This window comes from Gobio gobio (genome assembly GCF_949357685.1).
Source record: "Gobio gobio genome assembly, chromosome: 4".
Classification (NCBI taxonomy): Eukaryota; Metazoa; Chordata; class Actinopteri; order Cypriniformes; family Gobionidae; genus Gobio; species Gobio gobio.
This window is the reverse complement of record NC_137100.1, coordinates 21,655,591-21,678,407: the sequence shown is the minus strand read 5'-3', so window position 1 is coordinate 21,678,407 and position 22,817 is coordinate 21,655,591. Positions and strand designations below refer to the sequence as shown.

At 40.6% G+C, this 22,817-nt stretch overlaps 2 protein-coding genes across 3 annotated transcripts in view; both read left to right on the top strand.

Annotated features, from left to right (window-relative positions):
- The first annotated feature begins 140 nt into the window (after nucleotides 1–140).
- Nucleotides 141–18,737, top strand: tecta (tectorin alpha). The gene is made up of 25 exons (XM_079816076.1): nucleotides 141–266; nucleotides 596–735; nucleotides 888–1,175; nucleotides 1,315–1,452; nucleotides 1,664–1,829; nucleotides 2,021–2,253; nucleotides 2,854–3,033; nucleotides 3,195–3,765; nucleotides 3,913–4,526; nucleotides 4,717–5,287; nucleotides 5,377–6,026; nucleotides 6,792–6,896; nucleotides 7,021–7,561; nucleotides 8,383–8,582; nucleotides 9,719–10,099; nucleotides 10,641–10,927; nucleotides 11,048–11,328; nucleotides 11,840–11,950; nucleotides 12,193–12,395; nucleotides 13,450–13,613; nucleotides 13,968–14,216; nucleotides 14,388–14,550; nucleotides 14,805–14,889; nucleotides 15,495–15,614; nucleotides 17,516–18,737. Exons 1-25 carry the CDS (start codon nucleotides 143–145, stop codon nucleotides 17,617–17,619), a joined length of 6,669 nt encoding a protein of 2,222 aa, XP_079672202.1. The 5' UTR covers nucleotides 141–142; the 3' UTR covers nucleotides 17,620–18,737.
- Nucleotides 18,738–18,875: 138 nt separating this feature from the next.
- The window catches only part of usp2b (ubiquitin specific peptidase 2b), a 50,194-nt gene continuing 46,252 nt past the window's right edge, over nucleotides 18,876–22,817 (top strand). The window contains exons 1-2 of one of the 2 annotated variants that reach the window (XM_079816111.1): nucleotides 18,876–19,069; nucleotides 20,550–21,102. In XM_079816111.1, the coding sequence (XP_079672237.1) occupies nucleotides 20,596–21,102 (507 nt within the window). In that variant the 5' untranslated portion in view covers nucleotides 18,876–19,069; nucleotides 20,550–20,595. The remainder of the gene's footprint in view (nucleotides 19,070–20,549; nucleotides 21,103–22,817) is intronic. The other variant, XM_079816113.1, reaches the window with a different exon arrangement.

Genomic DNA, 22,817 nt, shown 5'->3' with positions numbered 1-22,817 from the left:
TGGAAGGCTGGAGCCAATAAAGTATTGCTGATATTTTGTGATGAATAATTAAATTATTATTATATATTTTTTTTGTATTATTATGTATCTTGTTGCATTTATATGTGTCCATTAGAAATTTAACAAGAAAAAATCCTTGCGTATGCAAGCACACTTGGCAGTAAAGCTCTTTCTGATTCTATATGTTTCTCAGGTGTTTAGGATGGTCAGAACAGGCACTTTAGTCTCTCTGCTCCAGCTTTTCAGCACCCTTGCTCCCAGAAGAGGTAAGTAATGTTCACAACTGCGTATAAACCCTCTCCTGCCTGCCTCCACAGCCCCTCATGAGCATCAAAGGTAACCGTGATTGATAGACAAAAAGAGCCAAGGCACTAAATAAAGAGCTAATCAATTAAGTAAAGATGTGATAAAAGAACCCAAACCTTTTCCAAGTCTTTGTAAATGACTTCTCTACATCTTATTACCTACTGTACATACCTATGCAAAGAGACACATCACTGAATTTATATAGTTTAAATCCATTCTCCACAATATATACAGACACCCACACAATGCCAGTTTTTTTTTTTCAACATTTTCTCTTTTCTCTGCTTAGCATTTTCTCAGGATACCCTCTACCCCTTTGGAACAGCTCACAGGGATTTAGAAACCCCTAAGATGGATGATGGCAGCTCTCCAGAGATTCCACTACTAATTCCATTCATATTTTTCAATGTGCCCTATAGGTCCCTTTATGTAAGTCTCCAAAATATTAACAAGAACTGTGAGATAAATCACCAAAAATCTCAATGCATTGGTGTAAATATTATTGGTGTTATTGGTGATCTATTCATCCATCTACCATCTACGATCAGTGTAACAGGACACTATCTTCTTTTCCTTAACAGGTCAACAACAATGGAGTGATCTCCTTCAACATTCAGGTGAGTCAATTCACTCCAGAGGCTTTTCCCCTCAGTGACAGCCGCTCCTTCATTGCCCCTTTATGGGCTGACGTGCATAATGGAATCCGTGGAGATGTGTACTACCGTGAGAGCACAGACCCAGAGATCCTGGAGAGGGCCACTCAGGATGTCAGAAAGTATTTCAAGATTATGGTATCCTTCACTGCCACCTGGGTCTTCATTGCTACCTGGAATCAGGTCACCTTTTACGGAGGCAGCCAGACAACACCGGTGAGGCAAAAAGAGATGTATTAATTTTGTCACTGTTTTATTTGCATGACCAATATCAAAACTGCGCTACTGAGCAGTATGTACTGTTTGATCACCACACGAACAACAAAAGAGAGTAATAAATCTTTTTTGTTTTCAGGTTAATACATTTCAGGCAGTTTTGATCTCAGATGGCCAAGCTTATTTTGCTATGTTTAACTATGGAGAGATCAGCTGGAGCACAGGCACGGCTAGTGGAGGAGACCCTCTTACAGGCTTGGGAGGAACCACAGCACAGGTAAAAGAATCAGCACAGATCTTGAAAATCGCATCTGTGATATAACAGCTGTTATAGAGTTTACTGTGTAGTATGGACTGCTTCACATTCTTCTGGTTCTTTGCATCAAGGTAGTTCCCTGGGAAATGTTTTTTACCCTCTGCAAACTCTGCAACATAATCTCTTTGATCTCGTGATTTTTCTCATTCTCTGCTATGTTTGCTCTCTCTAGGCAGGTTTCAATGGTGGAGATGTCAGCCATTTCTTCAACCTTCCCGGATCGCGCTCGAACGAAGTGGTCAACATTGAACTGACCACTAATGTCAACGTGCCTGGACGGTGGTTCTTCCGCATTGATGCCGACCAGATAGACCCAGCAAATGGCTGCAGCTACATTGGTATAACAAAATGCATAGTTATAGTTAGAGAGAGTTAGATTATATTTTTGTGGTATTTGCTACATTTAATTAATATTTTACTCATAAGATATCTTTTATCAAATGTGTGCTCTTTTAATTCAACATATTATCACACCATACCCATCTCTCTCATCCTCTCTCTGCATTTCCGCAATCTTTATTTTTTTCAGGGCGGTTTTTCCGGCGTGGGGAGATTTTCTGGCTATCAGACCAATGCACTCAACGATGTAGGTGTCTTGATCTGGATAATGAGGTCATCTGCCAGGAAACTCCATGTGGTCAGTTAGAGACCTGTGAACAAGTGGAGGGGGCTTACTACTGCCAGCCTACCCGCACCAGCACCTGTGTGGTGTTTGGAGACCCCCACTACCACACTTTCGATGGATTTCTGTATCACTTCCAGGTGCAGTATTGGGTTAAAATGATCCCATTTCTATAAAAATGGTCAGTAATAGTTATGAACCTTTTTTTAAGGGATAGTTCACCCAAAAACTCTTTTTTATTGGATTTAGCCATCCACTAAAAAAAATATAAGATGTGATAGTCTAATAGGATATATTCACTTTTTTAGCGCACACAAAGGGACCCAAGTTCCTGACCTAATATTTAATAAACAAAATGGCAAATGAGCTTGACAGAACACCATGCATTTTCAATTAATTGAGAAGTGCAGCTTTGATATTTCAATAACTTCAATAATAACTCCAATAACGGGAAACCAGAAGTGAGGTGGCACAGTGACCAAAGTGACTGGACCAGGCCCCCATCGCAACAATGCTGGACTGACCACAACTAGACACAATAACCATGCAACTTATTTATAAAGTATTTGCCTCTGGGAATAGTATGACATTTTCCAAACCAAGAAAGAAAAGATATCTGTTATCAGTGGGTTGTGCTGGAAGCAAAAGCTGAATATCATGCTGATTTGCTGTTTTTTTTTTTTTTGCTTTGTAAAGAACTGTAGGATGAAACTATGTGATCTCCTTGGTCTCTCATCCAGGGTACTTGCTCATACCTATTGGCTCGTCCATGCTGGGAAATGCCTGGTTTGCCCTTCTTCAGTGTGGAGGCCAAGAATGAAAACCGTGGTGTGACCACTGTGTCCTGGCTGCGTGACGTGACAGTTGAAGTGTACAACCACCGTGTCACACTACCCAAAGGGACTCTGGGAACTGTGCAGGTTGGCTCTCTTCATGTTTCAGTCCTTTAAATCTGAAGCGACTCCTCCTACTAAATTGACCAACTGTACAATCAGTATGAATAGCAGCTTAGTAGATTCAATTGTTCTTGCACGACACAGGCGATATAACCTTTCTCAATGTCTTTCACTTTGTGTTTCAGGTGGATGGCCTGATAAAGACTCTCCCTGTTCAACTTCAACTAGGCGCAGTCAAGGTTTACCAATCTGGTGTTGCTGTTGCTTTGGAAACAGACTTTGGTCTCTTGGTGACCTATGACGGATTGCACTACGCCTCCATCTCCCTCCCCAGCTCTTATTTCAACAACACTTGCGGTCTATGTGGTAACTACAACGATGACCCCGCCGATGACCCTGTGTTGCCAGATGGCTCTCTGGCAGAGAGCGTAGTGGAACTGGGTGGTAGCTGGCGAGCTGAGGACACAGATTTTCGTTGTACAGATGGCTGTGCCCAGAACTGTAGCTTGTGTGAACCGGCAGCCGAAGCATTCTATTTTCGCTCAGATTACTGCGGGCTGATCAATAAAACTGACGGGCCATTCAGAGACTGTAGGGCTGTGGTAGACCCTACAGCATTTGTGTACAGCTGTGTTTATGATATGTGCAGCAATCGTGATAACATCACCACCCTGTGCCAGGCTATACAGGCATATGCACTTGCATGCCAGGCCCTAGGAGTCACTATACGACCCTGGAGATCACGTTCATTCTGTGGTGAGTGAGATCAGGTGTGATCTTGAGGTTTATTTAATGTCTTTTATACATTATTTAATCATTTTCTCACTTTCTTTCATGAACATGTCCTTTCTATGCTCTCTTTTCCACTGACCTTCCATTTTTCCATTTGCTATTGGCTCTTAGCGTTGACATGCCCTGAGAACAGCCACTACCAAGTCTGCACCACTGCATGTCCTGCCTCCTGCTCTGACCTGACGTCTCACCTCTACTGTACCCATCCATGCACTGAGGGCTGTCAGTGTGACCAGGGCTATGTGCTGAGTGGAAGCCGCTGTGTCCGCCGGTCTGAGTGTGGATGTGAACGTGACGGCCTGTACTATGCCCTAAATGAGACCTTCTGGGCGGGGGAAGGGGGGGAGGTCGGTGAAGAATGCACCCAGCGTTGTGTGTGTGGCCCGGCAGGTGAAGTAACATGCTTTAATGACTCTTGTGGTGAAGGCGAGGTGTGTGCAGCAGAAGTTGGGTTGTTGGGGTGTTACCCTCGTCGCGAAGCAGTCTGTTCGCTATCCCAGTCTCAAATACTGGCCACATTTGATGGGTCTACAATGCTGTTCCCTGATGAGAGCTCATTCTACCTGGTGAAGACTTTGGGACGCTTGCCTGCAAATGTTACATCAGTAGAGGTGAAGATTGGCAGGAAGCTGGTGAATAAGGGCCCAACATGGCTGCGACCAGTGGTCGTTAGGGTGGGACATTTGGAAGCACAGATAGGTGGCTCGGATTTCGACTTGATCAAGGTTTGTGGTATCTTGCATTGCTTCTAATCTGCAAAAAAGAGACTGACTTCAAAATGGAGACAACAAGCTATAGCATTAGCATTATTTAAACAGTAGCTTTGATTACTCCTCAATATATTCTCACATACTGCTGAGACCAAGTTATCTGATTGTATGACGTGCTGATGATGTCATTCCTCTCTCTGCCCAGGTCAATGGTGAACCAGCGAATCTTCCTTATGTCCATCCAGTGGAGCCTCTCATGATATACCGGTCCTTTGGTAATACCACAGTGATTGAGTGGAGTGGTTTAGTACGCACTCGATATTCACGTCAAGGCCTGCTAAACATCACTCTTTCTACTCTCTTTTACAACACCACCTGTGGTCTCTGTGGTTTCTTCAATGGAGATCCAATTGATGACCTCCGCCTTCCTAACGGAAGGCAGGCCGATACAGCTGACCAGTTTATTGAAGGCTGGAGAGCCATTGCCGATGATCTGACATGCAATGGTGATTGTGAAGACTTGTATCGTATGTGTACAGATTTAAGGTTGTACCAGAGCCCATGGCTGTGTGGAAACATCAATGACCTGGTAAACAGCTCATTTCTGGCTTGCCACACAGCTGTTAGTCCCTCTCCTTTCTTCAGGAACTGCCTCTACAACATGTGTGTACGGGAGGGAAACCGTTCTGCCCTGTGTAACTCCCTCCAGGCATATGCTTCAGCTTGCCAGGATGCTCAGATCAACCTGGGAGCCTGGAGGAGTGCTACCAACTGCCGTAAGAGTGTTGATTGTTTCTCTCTTTTATCATTTCCAACACCTTGTATGCTAGTTACATGCTTTCCTTTCCTTTCTTTTTTTCATTAGCATTACCCTGCCCAGAAAACAGTCATTTCGATGAGTGTACATCTGCATGCCCTCTCACTTGCTCTAACCTGGATGATCCAGAGGAGCCGTGCCCTCTACCCTGCTCTGAGGGCTGCCAGTGCGAGGAGGGCTTTGCCCTCCGCGATGGCATCTGTGTGGCACGTAGTGACTGCGGCTGCTTCTACCTGGGTCGCCAGCTGGCCACCAATGAGACATTCTGGACTGACTGGGAGTGCCAGGAGCGCTGCTACTGTAATGGCACAGACAACAGTGTCTACTGCACCTTCTCACCCTGTCACCCAGAGGAGTACTGCCAGGAGAATGAAGACCTATTTTTCTGCCAGCCGAGGACTGAGGCCATGTGTATTGTTGCTGGATATGGCCACTTTTTGCCATTTGGAGGTGTACCATTTGACCTCCAGAGCAGCTGTACTCTTCGTCTGGCCACTACTGAGTGTGGAGAAGGGGACGAGAATGGTTTTGGTGGACTAGACAGTGCAGAGACAGTTCTAGGAGGACTGCCCATGTTCCAGTTTTCGGTTCGGAATGAAGAGAGAGACACAAGCCAGGCTATATGGGTGCGGGGATTTGTTTTGGAGGTCTATGGTTATGAAATAGAGGTGTCACGAAGCTTCAAACACACAGTCATGGTAAGCTTGTCCTGGAAAATGTGCCAAGATTATGAATAATGTGTATCTTATGATTTTGTTCTCTTTGTTTTAAACAGGGCCATGTCCAAGAATATTAATTTGCATAAAACTTGGATGAATTTGAGTGACAGACATAGATGTTTGTATTTGTTTAGCAATGTGTATAGATGTGATCCAAAGCTGATTTGGTTTAGTACAGAATTCACCTGCACTAGAACAGACAGCTACTGATACACTTTCTGGCCATTTGCTTGAGTGGCAGACATTTCATAATCACAAGAATTCATCTGTAATTCTAGAACACACCCTTTTGAAGGTCAAACTCCTCGTTTTTATGACACACAGTTATTTTAATCAACCAGCCAGAAGAGCTAAACTGGGAGTAAATTTTTTCAGGTGAGGGGTATAATATTTCAGTCAGCATCTGTTAGCATACTGGAGCAGATACAGAGGGAAACTGATAACTGAGTGAAGTCTGGAATGAGTTCACAACACGGCTGGAATGAGTTTCCAACACCACTGGAAGATCTGAGGAACTTTAGATCAAATAAAGATTGGGGGGGGGGAGAAGAAAACCAAGTTAGAGAATGAGAGACACAGTGAATCAACGAGAAACTGGCTTTTGAACTCTGTTGAGTATAAATAGAAGATGAACAAGAGATGGATACAAGCTAGGAGATGAGACAAAGGGATAAATCATGTACTAAAAGGATTTGATGACTATTAATGAAACAAATGTGAAAATGTTTTATTTATCTCTTTTAGGTGAATAAAGAGCGCCTGTATCTGCCTATAAAACTCGGTCCAGGGAAAGTTAACATTTACACCCTTGGTCTGCAGTTACTTGTGGAGACAGACTTTGGACTGAAGGTGGAGTACAAACCAAAATAAATATTGCAAAGCACGTTTTGCTTGTAAAGCACAGACAAAAAAAATGCAAAACTTCTCCGTTTACATTATCCACTGTGTAAGCTGGTTAATAATATATCTACAGGTGGCTTTTGACTGGAATACTCTACTGCTCCTCACTCTTCCTCGCAGTCTCTTTAATGCCACCTGTGGGCTCTGCCAAGGAATGCCCATTTCTGGTCCCACTCTAAGTGTCAGCGAATGGGGGATGGCATGGGCAGACCGTGACACCTTCTGCCAAGTGGGTTGCGGGGACTCTTGCCCCCGTTGTGGATTGGTTGAGAGGGGCCTGGCTGCTGAGGTCCCCGCCCAAGTAACGGATGCTGTTGGTAACATTGACATGGATAACGGTAACCCAGGCAACCGTTTTCACGTTGCTGAAGGGTTGTATATTTATGTCGAACCTGAGGCGGTGAGATTATGTGGACTTATTATAGACCGTGGAGGTGTGTTTGCACGCTGTCACAGCAAAGTGGCACCAGCCTACTTCTATCAGAGCTGTCTGCAGGATACATGTGTGGATCAAGGTGCAAGGGAGACCATCTGTAATTGGCTACAGATTTATGCCAGTACCTGTCAGACACAAGGAGTGTCTGTCACTGACTGGAGAAGTTCCACACCCTGCGGTAAGAAATATGTCTTATAATTCTTATGTCACAATCTTGTTGCATAAAAATGCATCAAAATTAGTGGTGGGACTAGAGACTAGAATACCATAGAGACATGGGGGTGGGCTCTTTGACTTGGACCAGTAAGCATCCTCTTACACTCTAAAAAATGCTGGGTTAAAAATAACCCAAGTTGGGTTGAAAATGGACTAACCCAGCAATTGGGTTGTTTTAACACAGCGATTGGGTTGTTTTAACCCAGCAATTGGGTTGTTTTAAGCAAACATTTAACCCAATCGCTGGGTTAAAACAACCCAATTGCTGGGTTAGTCCATTTTCAACCCAACTTGGGTTATTTTTAACCCAGCATTTTTTAGAGTGTAACCAACCAAAATGCCCTAGCAACTGCATAGAAACATAGAAAATCACACTGAATGCCTTAGCAACCACATACTACATTCTTGGCAAGCAATATGCATATTTTCTTCAGGAAATTTTAGTAACATTTATAAGGCTGCTTTTAAACTATGAAGTAATTTTTATTAATTTAGATGCAAATATTATTTGCACTTCTAGGGCTAACATGAAAATGCTATTCTGAAACACCTTAATGCCTGGTGTTATGCTGTCTAACCACAAACCATGGCTTACTTTACATATGTTCTGTTTTGCCAACATAGAAACTAGAGGATATTTTATCACAATCAAAGCCCAGTGAATGCCACACATTCATATAAGGCTTTTAAAGTGAAATACAATACATCCTCCCCTTAACTTTGCAAGAAACTCACCCGTCCAATGAACTCTTCTTGTTTTGCCCCCTCTGTGTGTGTGCCCAGTGCTGTCGTGCCCTGTGAACAGCCACTATTCCAGCTGTGTGATGGTGTGCCAGCCGCAATGTGCCCCTGCACGTGGCCAGAGAGACTGTAACCAGTACTGTGTTGAAGGGTGCCAGTGTGACCAGGGCTTTGTGCTTAACGGCAAGAGCTGTATCCTCAATCAGAACTGTGGATGCTACACGGATGGTAAATACTATGAGGTGAGAAAGCATGTCACAAAATTAGACAAAGCCAATACACAGAATGAAGCTGTATGATGACTGTGCAGAACAAATCAAAATGTTTAGCTTGTCAGACATGAAGCATGAGGGTGGAAATGAGGCTGTATAACAAACATCTCTTAAAAGTATTGCCGCTCTGCAAGACTTGTTTAACATGTTCATTTTGTCAACATTTGCTATGTCCAGCAAAGTAAACCATCAGATTGAAGGGTGATTCTCACAAAACTGTATTTTCTGCACGCTTTTTCAAGTTAAATGTAGGTGTCTTTCCAAAAAAACACATTTAGAGACTCCAAAAGGACACCAAATAATCAACGGATATAAAGGGGCCATAAAATGTATACATTTATGCACATCAAAGCAACAGCAAAGAGCTTGTTTACATTTTAGACAAGTCAGATTGCTATACCGAACATGACCACATTGAAATGCAAAAAAAAAAATCTAACCCAAACATCTTAATCTGACTGCATATACGTACAGTACACGGATCCATTCAGAATTACTAAACACTACTACATATTACTATTACTAAACACAGCAATATACACATGACAAATTAAAACATTATCCTGAATTTGTGTGGAAACAACACATTTTAGGTATCTATGCATAAATACAATGTGCGAAATGTTTTTTTTTGTGCATCAATATAACGGACCCAAGGATGCTTAAATGTATGACTCCTGTGGCCGGTTGCATAAACTGTGTGTAGTATTCTTAATCAGTTACTGTATCCAATAAATTTATCTGAGAAGCAAATTTACATAAGACATCAGGACCTGTTATTTTGTCTAGTTACATTGGCATTTTTACATTGTTGTTCAAGCTAAAAATAATAAAGTTTTTTCTTATATTAATAAATAAATAATTTAGAATTTTTATATTAGTTGATCATACTGCATATAACAGTGAATTTAAGACACTGAATTTAGTACACTCAACACCTTAGCAACCACACACTATATCCAAGCACTGTGGTGACAACTTTTGTATGGGCAGCCCCTACTCACATATTTTATGTAAAAAAAAATTGCATTGCTCTTTTGTTTTAGGTTGGATACAAAACCCAACAAATGTGTTACTTGTTTTGATCTATTTACTCTGTCTCTCAGCCTAAGCAGTTGTTCTGGAACAGTGACTGCACTAAACGCTGTCAGTGTATTGGACGGAATCTGATTCAGTGTGACCCACGGCGATGTAAATCAGAGGAGGAATGCGTTCTACGCCATGGTGTGCGAGGATGCTTTGCTCGGCGTAATCAGCACTGTGTGGCATCAGGGGGTGGCGTCTTCCGTACTTTCGATGGTGCTTCTCTTCGTTTACCTGCCTCATGCTCCTTTGTTCTTTCAACGATCTGTCACAAGCTGCCCGAGTTATCTTTTCAGCTCATTGCCAATTTTGACAAGTGGAGTACACCCAACTTAACCACCATCTCCCATGCTTACCTCTACATCAACGAGGAGAACATTCTCATCTCTGGTAACACGGTCAAGGTAGGAAAATGTACTGCAAATGATGTATGGGACAGGAAATCGCTCAGGCGAAGTGGTCTGCAATTTGCTTGGAAAATTTAAAGGAAAAAAAAATGGTATTTTAAATGAAATAACTAGTTTCTTAACTCTGGCCCTCAAGGTCCACTTTCCTGCAGAGTTGAGCTCCAACCCTAATAAAACAGACCTGAACAAACTAATCAAGGTCTTTAGGATTACTAAAACATCATCCACCTTATTTTTAACATAAGAGCAGGCGCAGCCATTTTAAATGTGATGTGTCAGGCTTCTGGTGTCATCCGCTTCGTTATTTTTAACAGAAATGGATTAACTTCTATGTTACAAAATTTGGTGGAAAGTCAATTTAGTTTGAACAGCGTTGTAACTACAGGAAAATCAACAATGTGGTGTTGAAAAACCTTGCTTTAGAGGATGAGTTGTGAGATTGCCTTTTTTTTATAGTTGATTATGAAATTATTATATAATGGTTTAGACATTAGATGTTTCCAAGCTAAATGCTGAGTGTTTTTCTCTTTTGCCTCAGGTAAATGGTACGCCTGTGTCCGTACCTTTTGTCACAGGTCTAATGACAAGAGTATCTACATCAGAAGGATTCCTAGTGATTGACACTCCTCAGGACATCCAGGTGCGTTATAATCGATTCAACACCCTCAGCATTACGATGGGTCCACGGCTGCAGAACAAGGTGTGTGGATTGTGCGGGAACTTCAACGGGGACCCCACTGATGATTATATCACCTCTCGTGGAAAACCTGCCGTCAGTGCACTGGAGCTCGCTCAGAGCTGGAAAACAAATGGCATGCAGAACAGGTTAGCAAGAAAATGTTGTGCTGTTATATTTATTTACCATTAATTCCTAATACATTTCATCCGGTCCTCTTTTCGTTGCCACTCATTTTCTATCCTTTATTGCTTTACTCTTGCCTATAGTTGTGATGAGACACAGTATGTGGCCTTAGCTCAGTCCTGTGATAACACAGCAGTATCAGAGCTCCAGGGGGAGGACAACTGTCTGAAACTCACAGATTTAAAAGGTTTCTTCCAGCCCTGCCACGGCTTGCTGGACCCTCACCCCTTCTACCAGTCCTGCTACATGGACGGCTGCTACAACCACCGTAAGGCCCAGGTGTGCGGCTCCATGGCAGCCTACGCTGAGGCCTGCCGCTCTTTCGGCACACTTACCACCAAGTGGATCGCCCAGGAAAACTGCTGTAAGGGGACGCTGCCACCTACAGGATAAGAGGGAGAAGTGTAGAAAATGAAAGGCAGCAAGGCTGAATTGTCATTTTTATAAATATATTTTATATGTATCTGAAAAGGATTTGCACACAAAACAATACTGCAGATAATTGTTTTTTATTTTTGCACTTATAGCTGAAAATGTTCAACTATAGTGTAACATGCAATTGACACATTTTTGTCGTTATTTGGTTGATGCTTACAAGACTATCACAAGTCATTTTCACAATTTTGACAACAAAAATGTTGTATTATAACTTGTGTCAATGTACATGACTGGGTTGTGTGTGTGTGTGTGTGTGTGTGTGTGTGTGTGTGTGTGTGTGTGTGTGTGTGTGTGTGTGTGTGTGTGTGTGTGTGTGTGTGTGTGTGTGTGTGTGTGTGTGTGTGTGTGGGTGTGGGTGTGTGTGTGTGTGTGCGTTGTGTGTGTGTGTGCGTGCGTGTGTTTCTGTGTGCTAACTTTGTAACTGGACCTGTCTTTAGCAGAATGGATCTACGACCCCTGTGCAGGAGAGATCTGCTCAAACAACACATGTGAGCAGGATAATGGAGGAGATCTGTGTGGCTGCCCTGAACTGCCTAGCAATGACATTAGTGAGTAAAACAAATCATATTGTAGTAGAAATAAATATCAATCCTCTTTGAAATTATTATTATTGCTCATACTTAAACCCTACGTATTAAACCCAGGCACATAAACCATCCTGCACTAGTAACCTTTTATTTTATAGTAGCGAACTGCTAAATTTAAAAGGTTGAGTTGGCTTTTGAGTTGGTATGAAATATTAAGGAAACGTTTAAAACACAATACAGAACATCTTGTTCTTGTGATGTAGATGAAGATGACATCATCCAGGCAGAGGTGACCTGTAAACATGCTCAGATGGAGGTGTCTATCTCTAAGTGCCGTCTGTTTCAGTTGGGCTTTGAGAGGGAGGATGTACGAATTAATGACCAGCACTGCGCTGGTATCGAGGGAGAGGATTTCATCTCCTTCCGTATCAACAATACCAAGGGACATTGTGGCTCTATTGTACAGGTGAACAAATCTCTCATTAACAACTGTTAAAGAGCAGATTGTCTTCGTTTAGTCAGTCTCAGTGGTTCCTCTTGCAAGAGAATGTAAAGTACTGGTCCAGGTAAAGAAAATGTACTGTTCCATTCACATCCATTTCCATACACATGAATTCAAGCAAAGAAGTTAAAGTTTGGATCAAATTTGTAAAGATACTCATAATGCAATGGCAATTGTACTTAGTGGAATAATTGTACTTTCTGAGAAAGTTTTTTCGGCTAACAATTGAGGTAATTTCATGCAGATTCTATATGCTCTCTTGCGATGAGTTCAAAGAGTAGTTTCCATCAATATGGTGAAAATGAATTTATTGTTTGAGTGCTGAAAAGTATAATTGGAAATAGTTCCATGTGATTGCAGTGCATTATTTAACCATATGCTGCATACTTTTATGCTTATTTGATAATTAAAGCAGAGCCGGAGACCACGTATGTACAGTATGAACAATTTAAGTCTGAGTGCTGTTGAATAAATGTGCTATACATAGAAGGCAAGTTAGCTTTTGTTTTTGAATCAGACACGAGCTCTTGAGCACCCTTTTTGGAGTTAAACACTCACAAAATATTTGTATTTTTTATTAAACCATCCATGTAATTAAAATCCCAATAAGTTAAAGTTGTACTTCGATAAATATACCATATTTTGAAGACAAAATGTTCATCAGTGGTTCACTTCATAAGAGTATTAAATGTGTGCTAGCTTAGTTCCTAAATTATTCAGGTTGTTACAAAATAAATAATGAAATCGCTTTCCAAATGTTTTCATATAGGTTTTTCAAGAAAGTTCTTGTGCTACTATAATTTTTTTTGTGTGTTCAGATCTACAGCAGAAAAACTCATATTCTTGTCATTATGGTTTTGCTTTTCATAAACTAATTTTCATTGTATGCAAGCTCAATGTGCTCTCTGCTTGGCTGAATATGATATGTTCTCTGTGGAATGGTAATTAAATTCACTGTCACTTTGTGTGTTTGTGTGTGTGCGTGCTTGTGATTGTTTATGTGTATTTGTGAGTACAGTCAAATGGAACACACATTATGTACAAGAACACGGTGTGGATCGAGAGTGTGAACAACACTGGGAATATAGTGACACGTGATAAGACGATCAATGTGGAGTTTTCTTGTGCTTATGAACTGGACATAAAGATCTCTTTGGAGACAGTACTGAAGCCAATGCTCAGGTCAGCTGGCAGACAACATGCACCCCTTACAAAAAACTACCACTATATTACCTTGTATAATATCACTGTGTAATACCAATGTATTCTTTGAAGTACCTCAGAGTAACAAGTTCTGTAAATACCAGAAAATATGCATATAGTAATCATAATGTACCATGGTTTATATAACATTATCATGGTAGGCTATTTTTCATCTCTTTAGCAAGGTACATCCACATTAATTATAATTAATAACAAACACATCTAACAAATACAGTAAATAACATGCACTTTTACATTGTACAGTTGGATGCTCCAGAGATGGGACAAATGATAAAGATCATAACTGTCCACCTTTCTTTCTGCTGTCTACAGTGTAATAAACCTCACACTGCCGACCCAAGAGGGCAACTTCATCACAAAAATGGCCCTGTATAAGAACGCCTCGTACCGAAATCCGTATCGCGAGGGAGAGGTGGTGCTGAGCACCAGGGATGTTCTGTTTGTGGGGGTGTTTGTGGAAGGAGCAGATGACAAACAGCTTATTCTCATTGTTAACATGTGCTGGGCTACACCATCTCGTTACAGCAGCGATCGCCTTCGTTACATTATCATAGAGAGAGGGTAAGAGAATAGCTTATGAAAATAATCATACACAAACTGTGATTAGCACTGAACATAGTTCAATATTTAATATAATAGCATTTAAATACTGCACAAAGTTCAGCAGAGGACTACTCTCCCAAATACATACCAATGAGTTTACAACTTAACTTCACATAACTGTAATTCCAGGTGCCCTAACATCAAGGATAACACTATAGGCATGGCTGAGAATGGCGTGTCCCTCACCTGTCGCTTCCACGTCACCGTCTTTAAGTTTATCGGTGATTATGATGAGGTGCATTTGCATTGTGACGTCTCTCTGTGTGACTCAGAGACCAACACCTGCAAAGTGGTGAGAGATTGTACACACACACATAGATATGTTTACCTTTTTATTTTATTTTTAGTTGTCTTACCATTTATAAAAATAGAGTCAATGGTAAAGGGGGTTGGTACATGATGTGCCACTAAACAACGACTTGAACTGACAAATGCAAACATGATTTAGAGTAGATTTAGTGATGTTTTACATCTTGTTCATCTCTCCATCAATCATCTTGGAGAACTACTTCTTTTGGATTCATAATAACTTTCTTGCTTTTACAGAATTGTCCTCATAACAAACGAAGTTATACAGATTACAGTCAGCATAAAGAACAGATCCTGTCAGTGGGACCAATCAGAAGAAGAGGTATGGAGTATATTTCAGATTTGTGCATGAATGCATGTCCTAAGCATGTGTGAGGAATATGTGTGTAGGTTAAGATGGTAATAGTGAAGGCAAAATAAGATGTGGGTGTATAATTGGTTGTTTTGTATATGTGCGTATTAGCAAGATGATCAGTGATTACAGCTATAAAAGTGTGTGTGTGTGTGTGTGTGTGTGTGTGTGTGTGCGTGCGTGCGCGTGCGTGTGTGCGTGTGCGTGTGCGTGTGCGTGTGCGTGTGTGTGTGTGTGTGTGTGTGTGTGTGTGTTTCCCCACAAAGATGGCAATATTCAAAATCCTTGTCCTTGTAGGGACATTTTTTATATACATCTTCTCTTGTTAATAGAGTTGATTAACCGAATGTGCTCCTCTCATGTTAATTAGGTAAATTATCTGAACGTGCTCCACCTTAATAAAACATTAAATCATACTAAGTGATGTTTTATGAAAACGTAAACATGCAGAATGTTTTCTGTGATAGGTTGGTTTAAGGTTTGGGGATATAAGTTTGTACAGTATAAAAATAATAATGTCTATGGAATGTCCCCATAAAACATGAAAACCCAATGTGAGTTTTTGTGTGTTTTAGATTCGGACTGGTGTGAAGAGAATAATGGTGGCTGTGAGCAGATCTGCACTAGTCAAGTAAAAGGCGCTGTGTGCAGCTGTGTGACAGGAATGCTGCAAAGAGATGGGAAGAGCTGCCGAGGTGAAATGCGAACACACACACACACACACACACATTTACATCTACTGTTTTAAAACTTTTAATTGGTAGATGTTGTCCGGTGGCTTTTGGATTATTGCAGAAAAGCAGCTCTAGGACCAACAAAAGTTTATGATTCTTACATATTCTATTTATGATAATCTTTTAAAATGAACATAACTTTTAGGAATTTTGAAGCCTAAACACAATAACTAGAAGTAAAAAGCTAAACAGAGGCTATAAACAAACTACACCACGGTCTCATAACATCAATGTCACCACCATTAAGCTTAAGACTTGTCCAGTCTTTATTTACCTGTAAAAAACATTTTCCCTGAAAGTTTGAGTTAGAATAGTTTGCAAGACAATGAGCATAACAAGGCTATGAAAGTTGCCTAGTGAGTAGATGGATTTTCCTGTTAGGGGTGATTAAGTTTAATGTCCCAGACAACCTCTGTAGTCCCAATTGTTAGCAACTGCCTAAATTCTGCCCAAAACAAAAAAAATGCAACGGGCCCCAAACAACAAGTGCTATGAAGAGGCGTTTATAGACATTCACTGTAGAATATCTGGATAGTAATGAGCGCTAATAGTACCTTTTGGTGGTAACCGACCCCCCAGAAACGCGAGTTTCGACCGAAGGGGAAACCCACCACCACTAACAGCCCAGCGGAGGACTGTGCATGCCACTGCTTCGCAATGTCAGTACTAAACTACTGCAAGCAAACAATTATGGCACAGCGGTCCAATGAAATATTTGCATAACAGACATGAAGATGGAAAATGAATACATTACTCACTCATTTTAGTTGCTCTCTCAGGGCCTTCCTTTTGGCAAATTCATCCACAATGTCCTTGGTGTTTAATTTATGGCTTTGTATATTCTCAATGGAATAAAATGGCAAGTCCTGAGAGTCGGTTATGTATGGAAGCTTGTTTTTTTCCACGCAAAAAAATGCATGGTCAACTGAGCTTTGAACCGTACAGGCAATGAAGTGAATGACGTCATAGCTTTTTGGATGAGGGTCTCGATCCTCCCGGGCCCATATGAACATGCATACCCTCTGCTGCTCTCTATCAACCAAGTGTATCCGTGTCCCGCAGTACTACAAACCACACCCACTAGAACAAGTTATGCCCCATACAAAGCTATGGCCAACTAGGGAATGATCAGAGCCCCTCCCCCAGAAATCACTGGCTGTATCTGAAATCGCCCCCTACACCCTCATTCACTATTCCATACATTACTCCACAAGTGAGCAAATTCGGACTTCTGGCGAGACGTGGGAATTAATTTGGCACAGCGATTACAGTGCATGGGTTTTCCCTAGTAGCTAGCCGTTCAGTGTACATCGGTTATACAATCGTTATTGAGCTGCACTGTAGGATAGAATGAATGCACTTTAAGTTTATAGACCTTAGTCAGATTACTTAGTCAAGTTAGACGCTATATTGAATTTAACACATATGAAAATGAGGCTGTGGGGGAGAGATGTACAGTCTTTTCACAACTCACAACTTTTTAAACAGTTTTTATTGAGTTTTTGTCTACTGAAATCTTTTTTTTTTCCGGAAAAACATTTTGGCAGCTAAACAATTGGGTTGTTGACAGCACCCATTGAACACACTTCACCAGATGTTCGTCATTATACAGCTGTATGTCCACACTTTTGTACAATACACTCACACAAATAGATCCTTTGCATATTAAATGTCAGCAGCATCAACCTTAGACATCACTATTTTAGCGGTTCAGCTTCTCTTTACTGTAACTCTAAACCAAAGTAAGTCTTGTGCATTCTTCATGACTTGACTATGACGTTCCTTTACACACAACTCTCATTGTAAACTCATTGACCCTCCGTTCTCACGAATCTCTCGTCTCTCTTTCTCTGTCTTACCAGTCACCAGTATGAGTACTGACCTTCAACCCCTGCTTCTTCTGGCTGCTGCTGTCGTAAGCATTAACATCTTACTGCAAACACACACCTCAATTTTCTTCTCTTAACACTCACCAAGCAAGGCCGAGGGAGAGAGAGGCGTATACAGACAAAAGGGAGAAGCAAAACAGCCAGTGAGGGGATATGCATGTGATGCATCAGCAGCCCTGCGGTGAAGACCACCTCTGAGCAGTTCCCTTCATCGAAGTGAAAACTGTGATCAAATACATCCAAGTGAGACTTCACCAGCTGGATATCTCAGACATAAAACAACGCGCCTCGGTCCAACATACGACACCCTTCAGACCTTGAAAAAAATCCAACTCTTTTCTTTGGCACAACATCTAAATGCCAGAAACCAAAAAAAGGAAACTGTCACTTTGAAATGTAGTGATAGAGAGACAGCTACTGAATTTTTCACAGCCACTAATGACAGATTAGCAAGTATTACTTATTAGATGATGAGTTTTCCTGAGAATCACTGAAGAGTGAGAGCACATGTTGCAAGAATGGATGATAATTCTCAACACGTTATGTTGTTTGTTTGTTTTTTAGTTGATTTGATGAAATGCATATCCTCTCCTTCTCTAATTCTCAATATGCCATTTTGTTTGTTATTTAAACCCCTTTTCGCCATACTAAAGTAATGCTGAGATCAAAATGCCAATCAACGTTTGTGTTGCTTTGTATTCCTGTGGATACAAATGAGTGAATAGCGTTTGATACCAACACGCAAATGTTCTTGAGTAGCCAACTTTTAAAGCATCACTTATTTAAGCTGTATATAGTAGGCCATGCATGTTTGATGGATGTGAACACCTTTGCCCTGTACAACAAATACTCAATGTACTGTATGAATCACTGACATAAAGTCATCAACTCCATTTGCAATTTAGTCTGGCAACCCATACTTGACTTGATGATGATGATGATGATGGCATTAAAAACATATTCAAGGATTGTTTCAAATCACTTCACACATGACACCACACAGCTAAACTACACTGCAGTTCCTGTAGGTTTTGGTCAGCCATGACACCATGGTAAATTATGTAGTCAGCTGTAGTCACTTGTGTAGTCAAGTGACTGAACCATTGATGTCCATACTGACTGTAACAATGTTTTCTTATTCTTTGTTTGTTTTTAATCCGATATGATTTATTTGAGAATAAAGTGAGCAATTCACATGGATTCTGCTTCTATTCCTAGTGCATTAGTCATGGCTTCTGCAGCAAGCCAAAGATAGAGAGCGCGCGCGCGAGAGAGAGAGCGACCCGCGTTGCTATGGCGACCGCTTGGGAGGCGGTTCTCTAAATCCCGACTTGAGAAAAGCACATATTGGATCAGGACCCTGTGCTGGTATGCTGTCTGTCACTCCAACCAACTGATCGAGTGCGTAACGCCGAGCCCGTCTCTTATGGTTTTTTTTTTACTGGATCTTGAAGTAGCGTGTGGTTTTTAGGGAAATACAGGAATATTTTTGCTGGCCACTCGGGAGGATGAACTGGAATTCCGCTGGTAAGGATCTTAAGGGTTGTGCGGGGGGAGGCTCTAGCGCAGGATTAAACATGTGACATAACTTACCCACAGCTTACTATTAGCAACCCTGTCTACTGAAGATTATATCTTTCATGCAATTTTATTATACCACCGGCCGTTTTCCATAGTCAGCGTTAATGAGTGGGCAGTGTTTATAGTAACTGCTGTATCCTACAGTAACAGTCTCTGTTTGACTCGCGCTCATATTGCGTCCACTGCTTTAATAGGTAGCAGTGCATTACTTAATTACCCGGACTTTAGCCAATGCGCATTCCTCCATTCCCCATGATTCAGTTTTACATCACTACAAACACTCTTCGTCGTCATCATCATATTCTACTTCATCTCTACAGTCATCTTCACTGTCATTATTGTCATCTTAATTTTCTTCTTTATCAGCATCGTGTCCTTTATCAACATATCTTCATTATCTTCTTTTTTCTACTTCCAAGTAAAAAAAAAAAAAAGCAATACTAGTTTTTTAGGATGTAGCTACAACATGGTATCCAGCATTCATCCAGTGCCAAGGTATTAATCTGATATCATTACCATCTGATATAATCTTTTATTCATAAATGTTGGAAATCCTATTTGTTTTCCTCAGTTTGTAAATTATTGTAACTATGACGGGGTACGGTTAGGTTAGGTTTAGGGTTAAGGGAAGATTTTGTTGCTATAAATGTCATACAATAGGTCTGCTTTTGGTTAATTTACCTTATGCTGCAGCTGCACTGTAAAAAAAAGAAAAGTTGCTGCCTTTCATTTTTAAGTATAGTCAACTTGGATATTTAAGTCATTTCAACTTAAATTACATTAAACTGACTTTAAAAAAATGAGTTGAATCTTGTATAACTTATTAAAAAAGTTATTTTAAAGTTATATTAAATTATTTTGATGAGTTAAAGCAATGTAAAAACATATGTTGTCATAACTTATTCATTATATATTTTGTTAGTGTGCTATTTATAGTTTGTAAGATTTGAAAGCAATATAATTTTGCCTTACACAATCTTCATACATAAAATAAATTACTTGAAAAGACTGTCCCGTGACATCCACTTTTTGCGGGAGACGTAACTTGTGTGTTGTCAGCCATTTCCTGAAGGTTGTAGAAGTCTTAGAAAGGGTCATCTCTTTTTTTATCTAACCAAAATCCAAAATTATAATGTTTTTGAATTATAACATTCATCATTTACCTTTTGAGTCTCAGTGTACATTACCTGCTAGTAACTCTAGTTGACTGTTGTTCTACTTGCACACAACTGATACTGAAAGATGAGACAAGTCACGTTAACATGTTTTCTTTGTGTTTGCACGAGGAAGACACAAAAAGAAGTTCCCCTAAGTGTTCCACATTTTATAGCCTATATAGATTATTTGCTGAGACAGAAATTTTTGCACACAAGGCTTAGTTTTCTTTAGCTTTGTTTCTAGCAGACTGTGTTTGTCTTTGTGACAGTTTGGCTCTCTCCACCTTGGGGCTGATTTCTCTTCACATCTTGATCATGTCTCCAGTCTACTCGCCCCCCAAATTCACCACTGGCTCCACCCTCTTAAGCCCGTACAGTTCCTATGACCCCTGCAATCCCACCCTGGGATATATTGTCCGAGGTCAACCCCAGCTTTCCAGGTATGCTCCTTCCACCTCCCGCTACCTGAACCCCAGCCCTTGCCTCGCCCGAGGCGTCCCATTCTTTCCTCAGGAGCCTGAACGTGGGCAAGCTGCACCCCACTCTGAATCCCACTTTGGCCGCCGGAGTGAAAGCTACAGTAGGATACAGGTTAAAGGTCAGATTCCCCGAATGAATTGGCAAAGGGGCCGTTCGCCTTCAAGGACTGGACATATCTGCACATCTCCGCTATCAAGACAACGCAGGTCGGTCAGTCAGTCAGACCTGATGCGGGAGCTTGCCACACTTGAGATCTGTGACCAAGGAGCAGTGTACACAGTCAAAGAGAGCATGATCAGGGGCCGGACAGATTACTCAGGGCCTCTCTACTGGAGCTCAGAGGTGAGTTCTGTACATGACAATAAGCATTCAAATACTGGGTTCAACATAAGTTAAGCTCAATCGACAGCATTTGTGGCATACTGTTAATTACAACATCAAATTATTTTGACTTGTTTGGCAGCCAGTCCTGACTTGCATGGAAAAAAGGATGCCAAGTTAATGATGTCTTGATAAACTTTTATTATTACCAGTGCTCAAAGTGGCCCGGTACGCACCAGTACGCAGTACCGGAACTTCTATATTTTAATCTCTAGCGTACCATTTCTCACATGTTGCCGGTACTTTGCCACTTAGAGTCAAAGCGTCAGTGCAAGCAGGCAGGGCCGTTGCTAGCGGGGCAAAACGTGGTGATGACACAGCCGCCACCCCCCGCAACCAAGGTACGCGATTTCAACCGAGGAGGAACCCCCTGGAACATGATTTCAACAGAGGGGGCCCAGCTACAACCTGCACCGGGAGTAGTAAAAATTATATTGATTGATTGATTAATTCATTGATGTCTGTGTATTGTATGTCAATATACAGTAAGCCACTTGTTCTGGTTCTGTGAGCATGGGATTGTTCACTTTGGAAGTACAGTATTGTAAAAGTTATAATAAAAAGACTTTGAAGAAAAAAGAATCAGAAATCAAGGTTTTCTATTTCTAATGAACTCATTCAGTAACTTACTAATTCATAAAATGTGTGATATTTAAACTATAAAGCCATAATTCAGGGTTTCCGTGGGTCTTAAAAGGTCTTAATTTGACCTTCCTTAAATTGGAGCAGAAAGCCTTAAATTCAATATCATGGCATTAAATTAGGGCCCTATGATGTCCGCAATGCAGAAAATCTGGACGGAATTGCTGAATCCATTCATAAAAATTTAATTTACTGTATAATGCGGAATGACATGAAATTTTTCAAATTTTGGATGAATAAATCAAAAGTAGCTCAGAACACTTAAAGGGATAATTCACCCAAAAATTGAAATCCTGTCATCATTTACTCACCCTCCAGTTGTTCCAAACCCGCAAGGCTTTCTTTCTTCATATAAAGCGATCGAGTCTATTCAGAAAATTTGGAATAAACCACTTGATTCGTATGGATTCGTTTTAGGATCTCTTTATGAACTTTTTGAAGCATCAAAGTGGAAGTTGCTTAGACTGTCAATGGAGGGACAGAAATCTTTCAAATTTTATTAAAAACATCTTCATTTGTGTTCCGAAGATGAATGAAAGTCAGTCAAATTTAATCTAACGATTAAAGCAGAGTCCAGAAAAATTTAAACAGAATTAACTATAAAACATCATTAATAAACGCAAAAAATTATGTTCTTCTTCAGGATTTTTGTTTTCCAGTAAAAAATTCTGAACATTCTTAAATCAAGATACATTTACTTGACATGCAAAAGTTTGTGCTTAAAACAAAATCAAATATCTGTCAATGGGTATGAAAATTACTTATGAATTAAGTAGATTTTTATGAACCCATTGGCAGATTTTAATCATAAAATCACAAGATTTCCCAATATTTCTTATCTCAAATCTTATATTTTTTTGTAAAATTATTAAAACATTTATGGAGATCTGTTGGAAATTGTATTTTCAAACTTTGAAAGTGTCACTAATATAATATTGTGTGCTTAGACATTTACATTTAGAGAACATATTGATGTGCTATGTTCCCTTCAATTTATTCCTTCAATTTTCTTTAATTGGTCTTAAAAAGGTCTT

Bases quoted from the DNA above. Each gene is read 5' to 3' on its own strand.
- tecta (XM_079816076.1), top strand. From the start codon at position 143: ATGCAAGCACACTTGGCAGTAAAGCTCTTTCTGATTCTATATGTTTCT. The intron at 736-887 runs GTAAGTCTCCAA...TTTCCTTAACAG, and splicing joins TGCCCTATAGGTCCCTTTAT to GTCAACAACAATGGAGTGAT. The intron at 5,288-5,376 runs GTAAGAGTGTTG...TTTTTTCATTAG, and splicing joins GAGGAGTGCTACCAACTGCC to CATTACCCTGCCCAGAAAAC.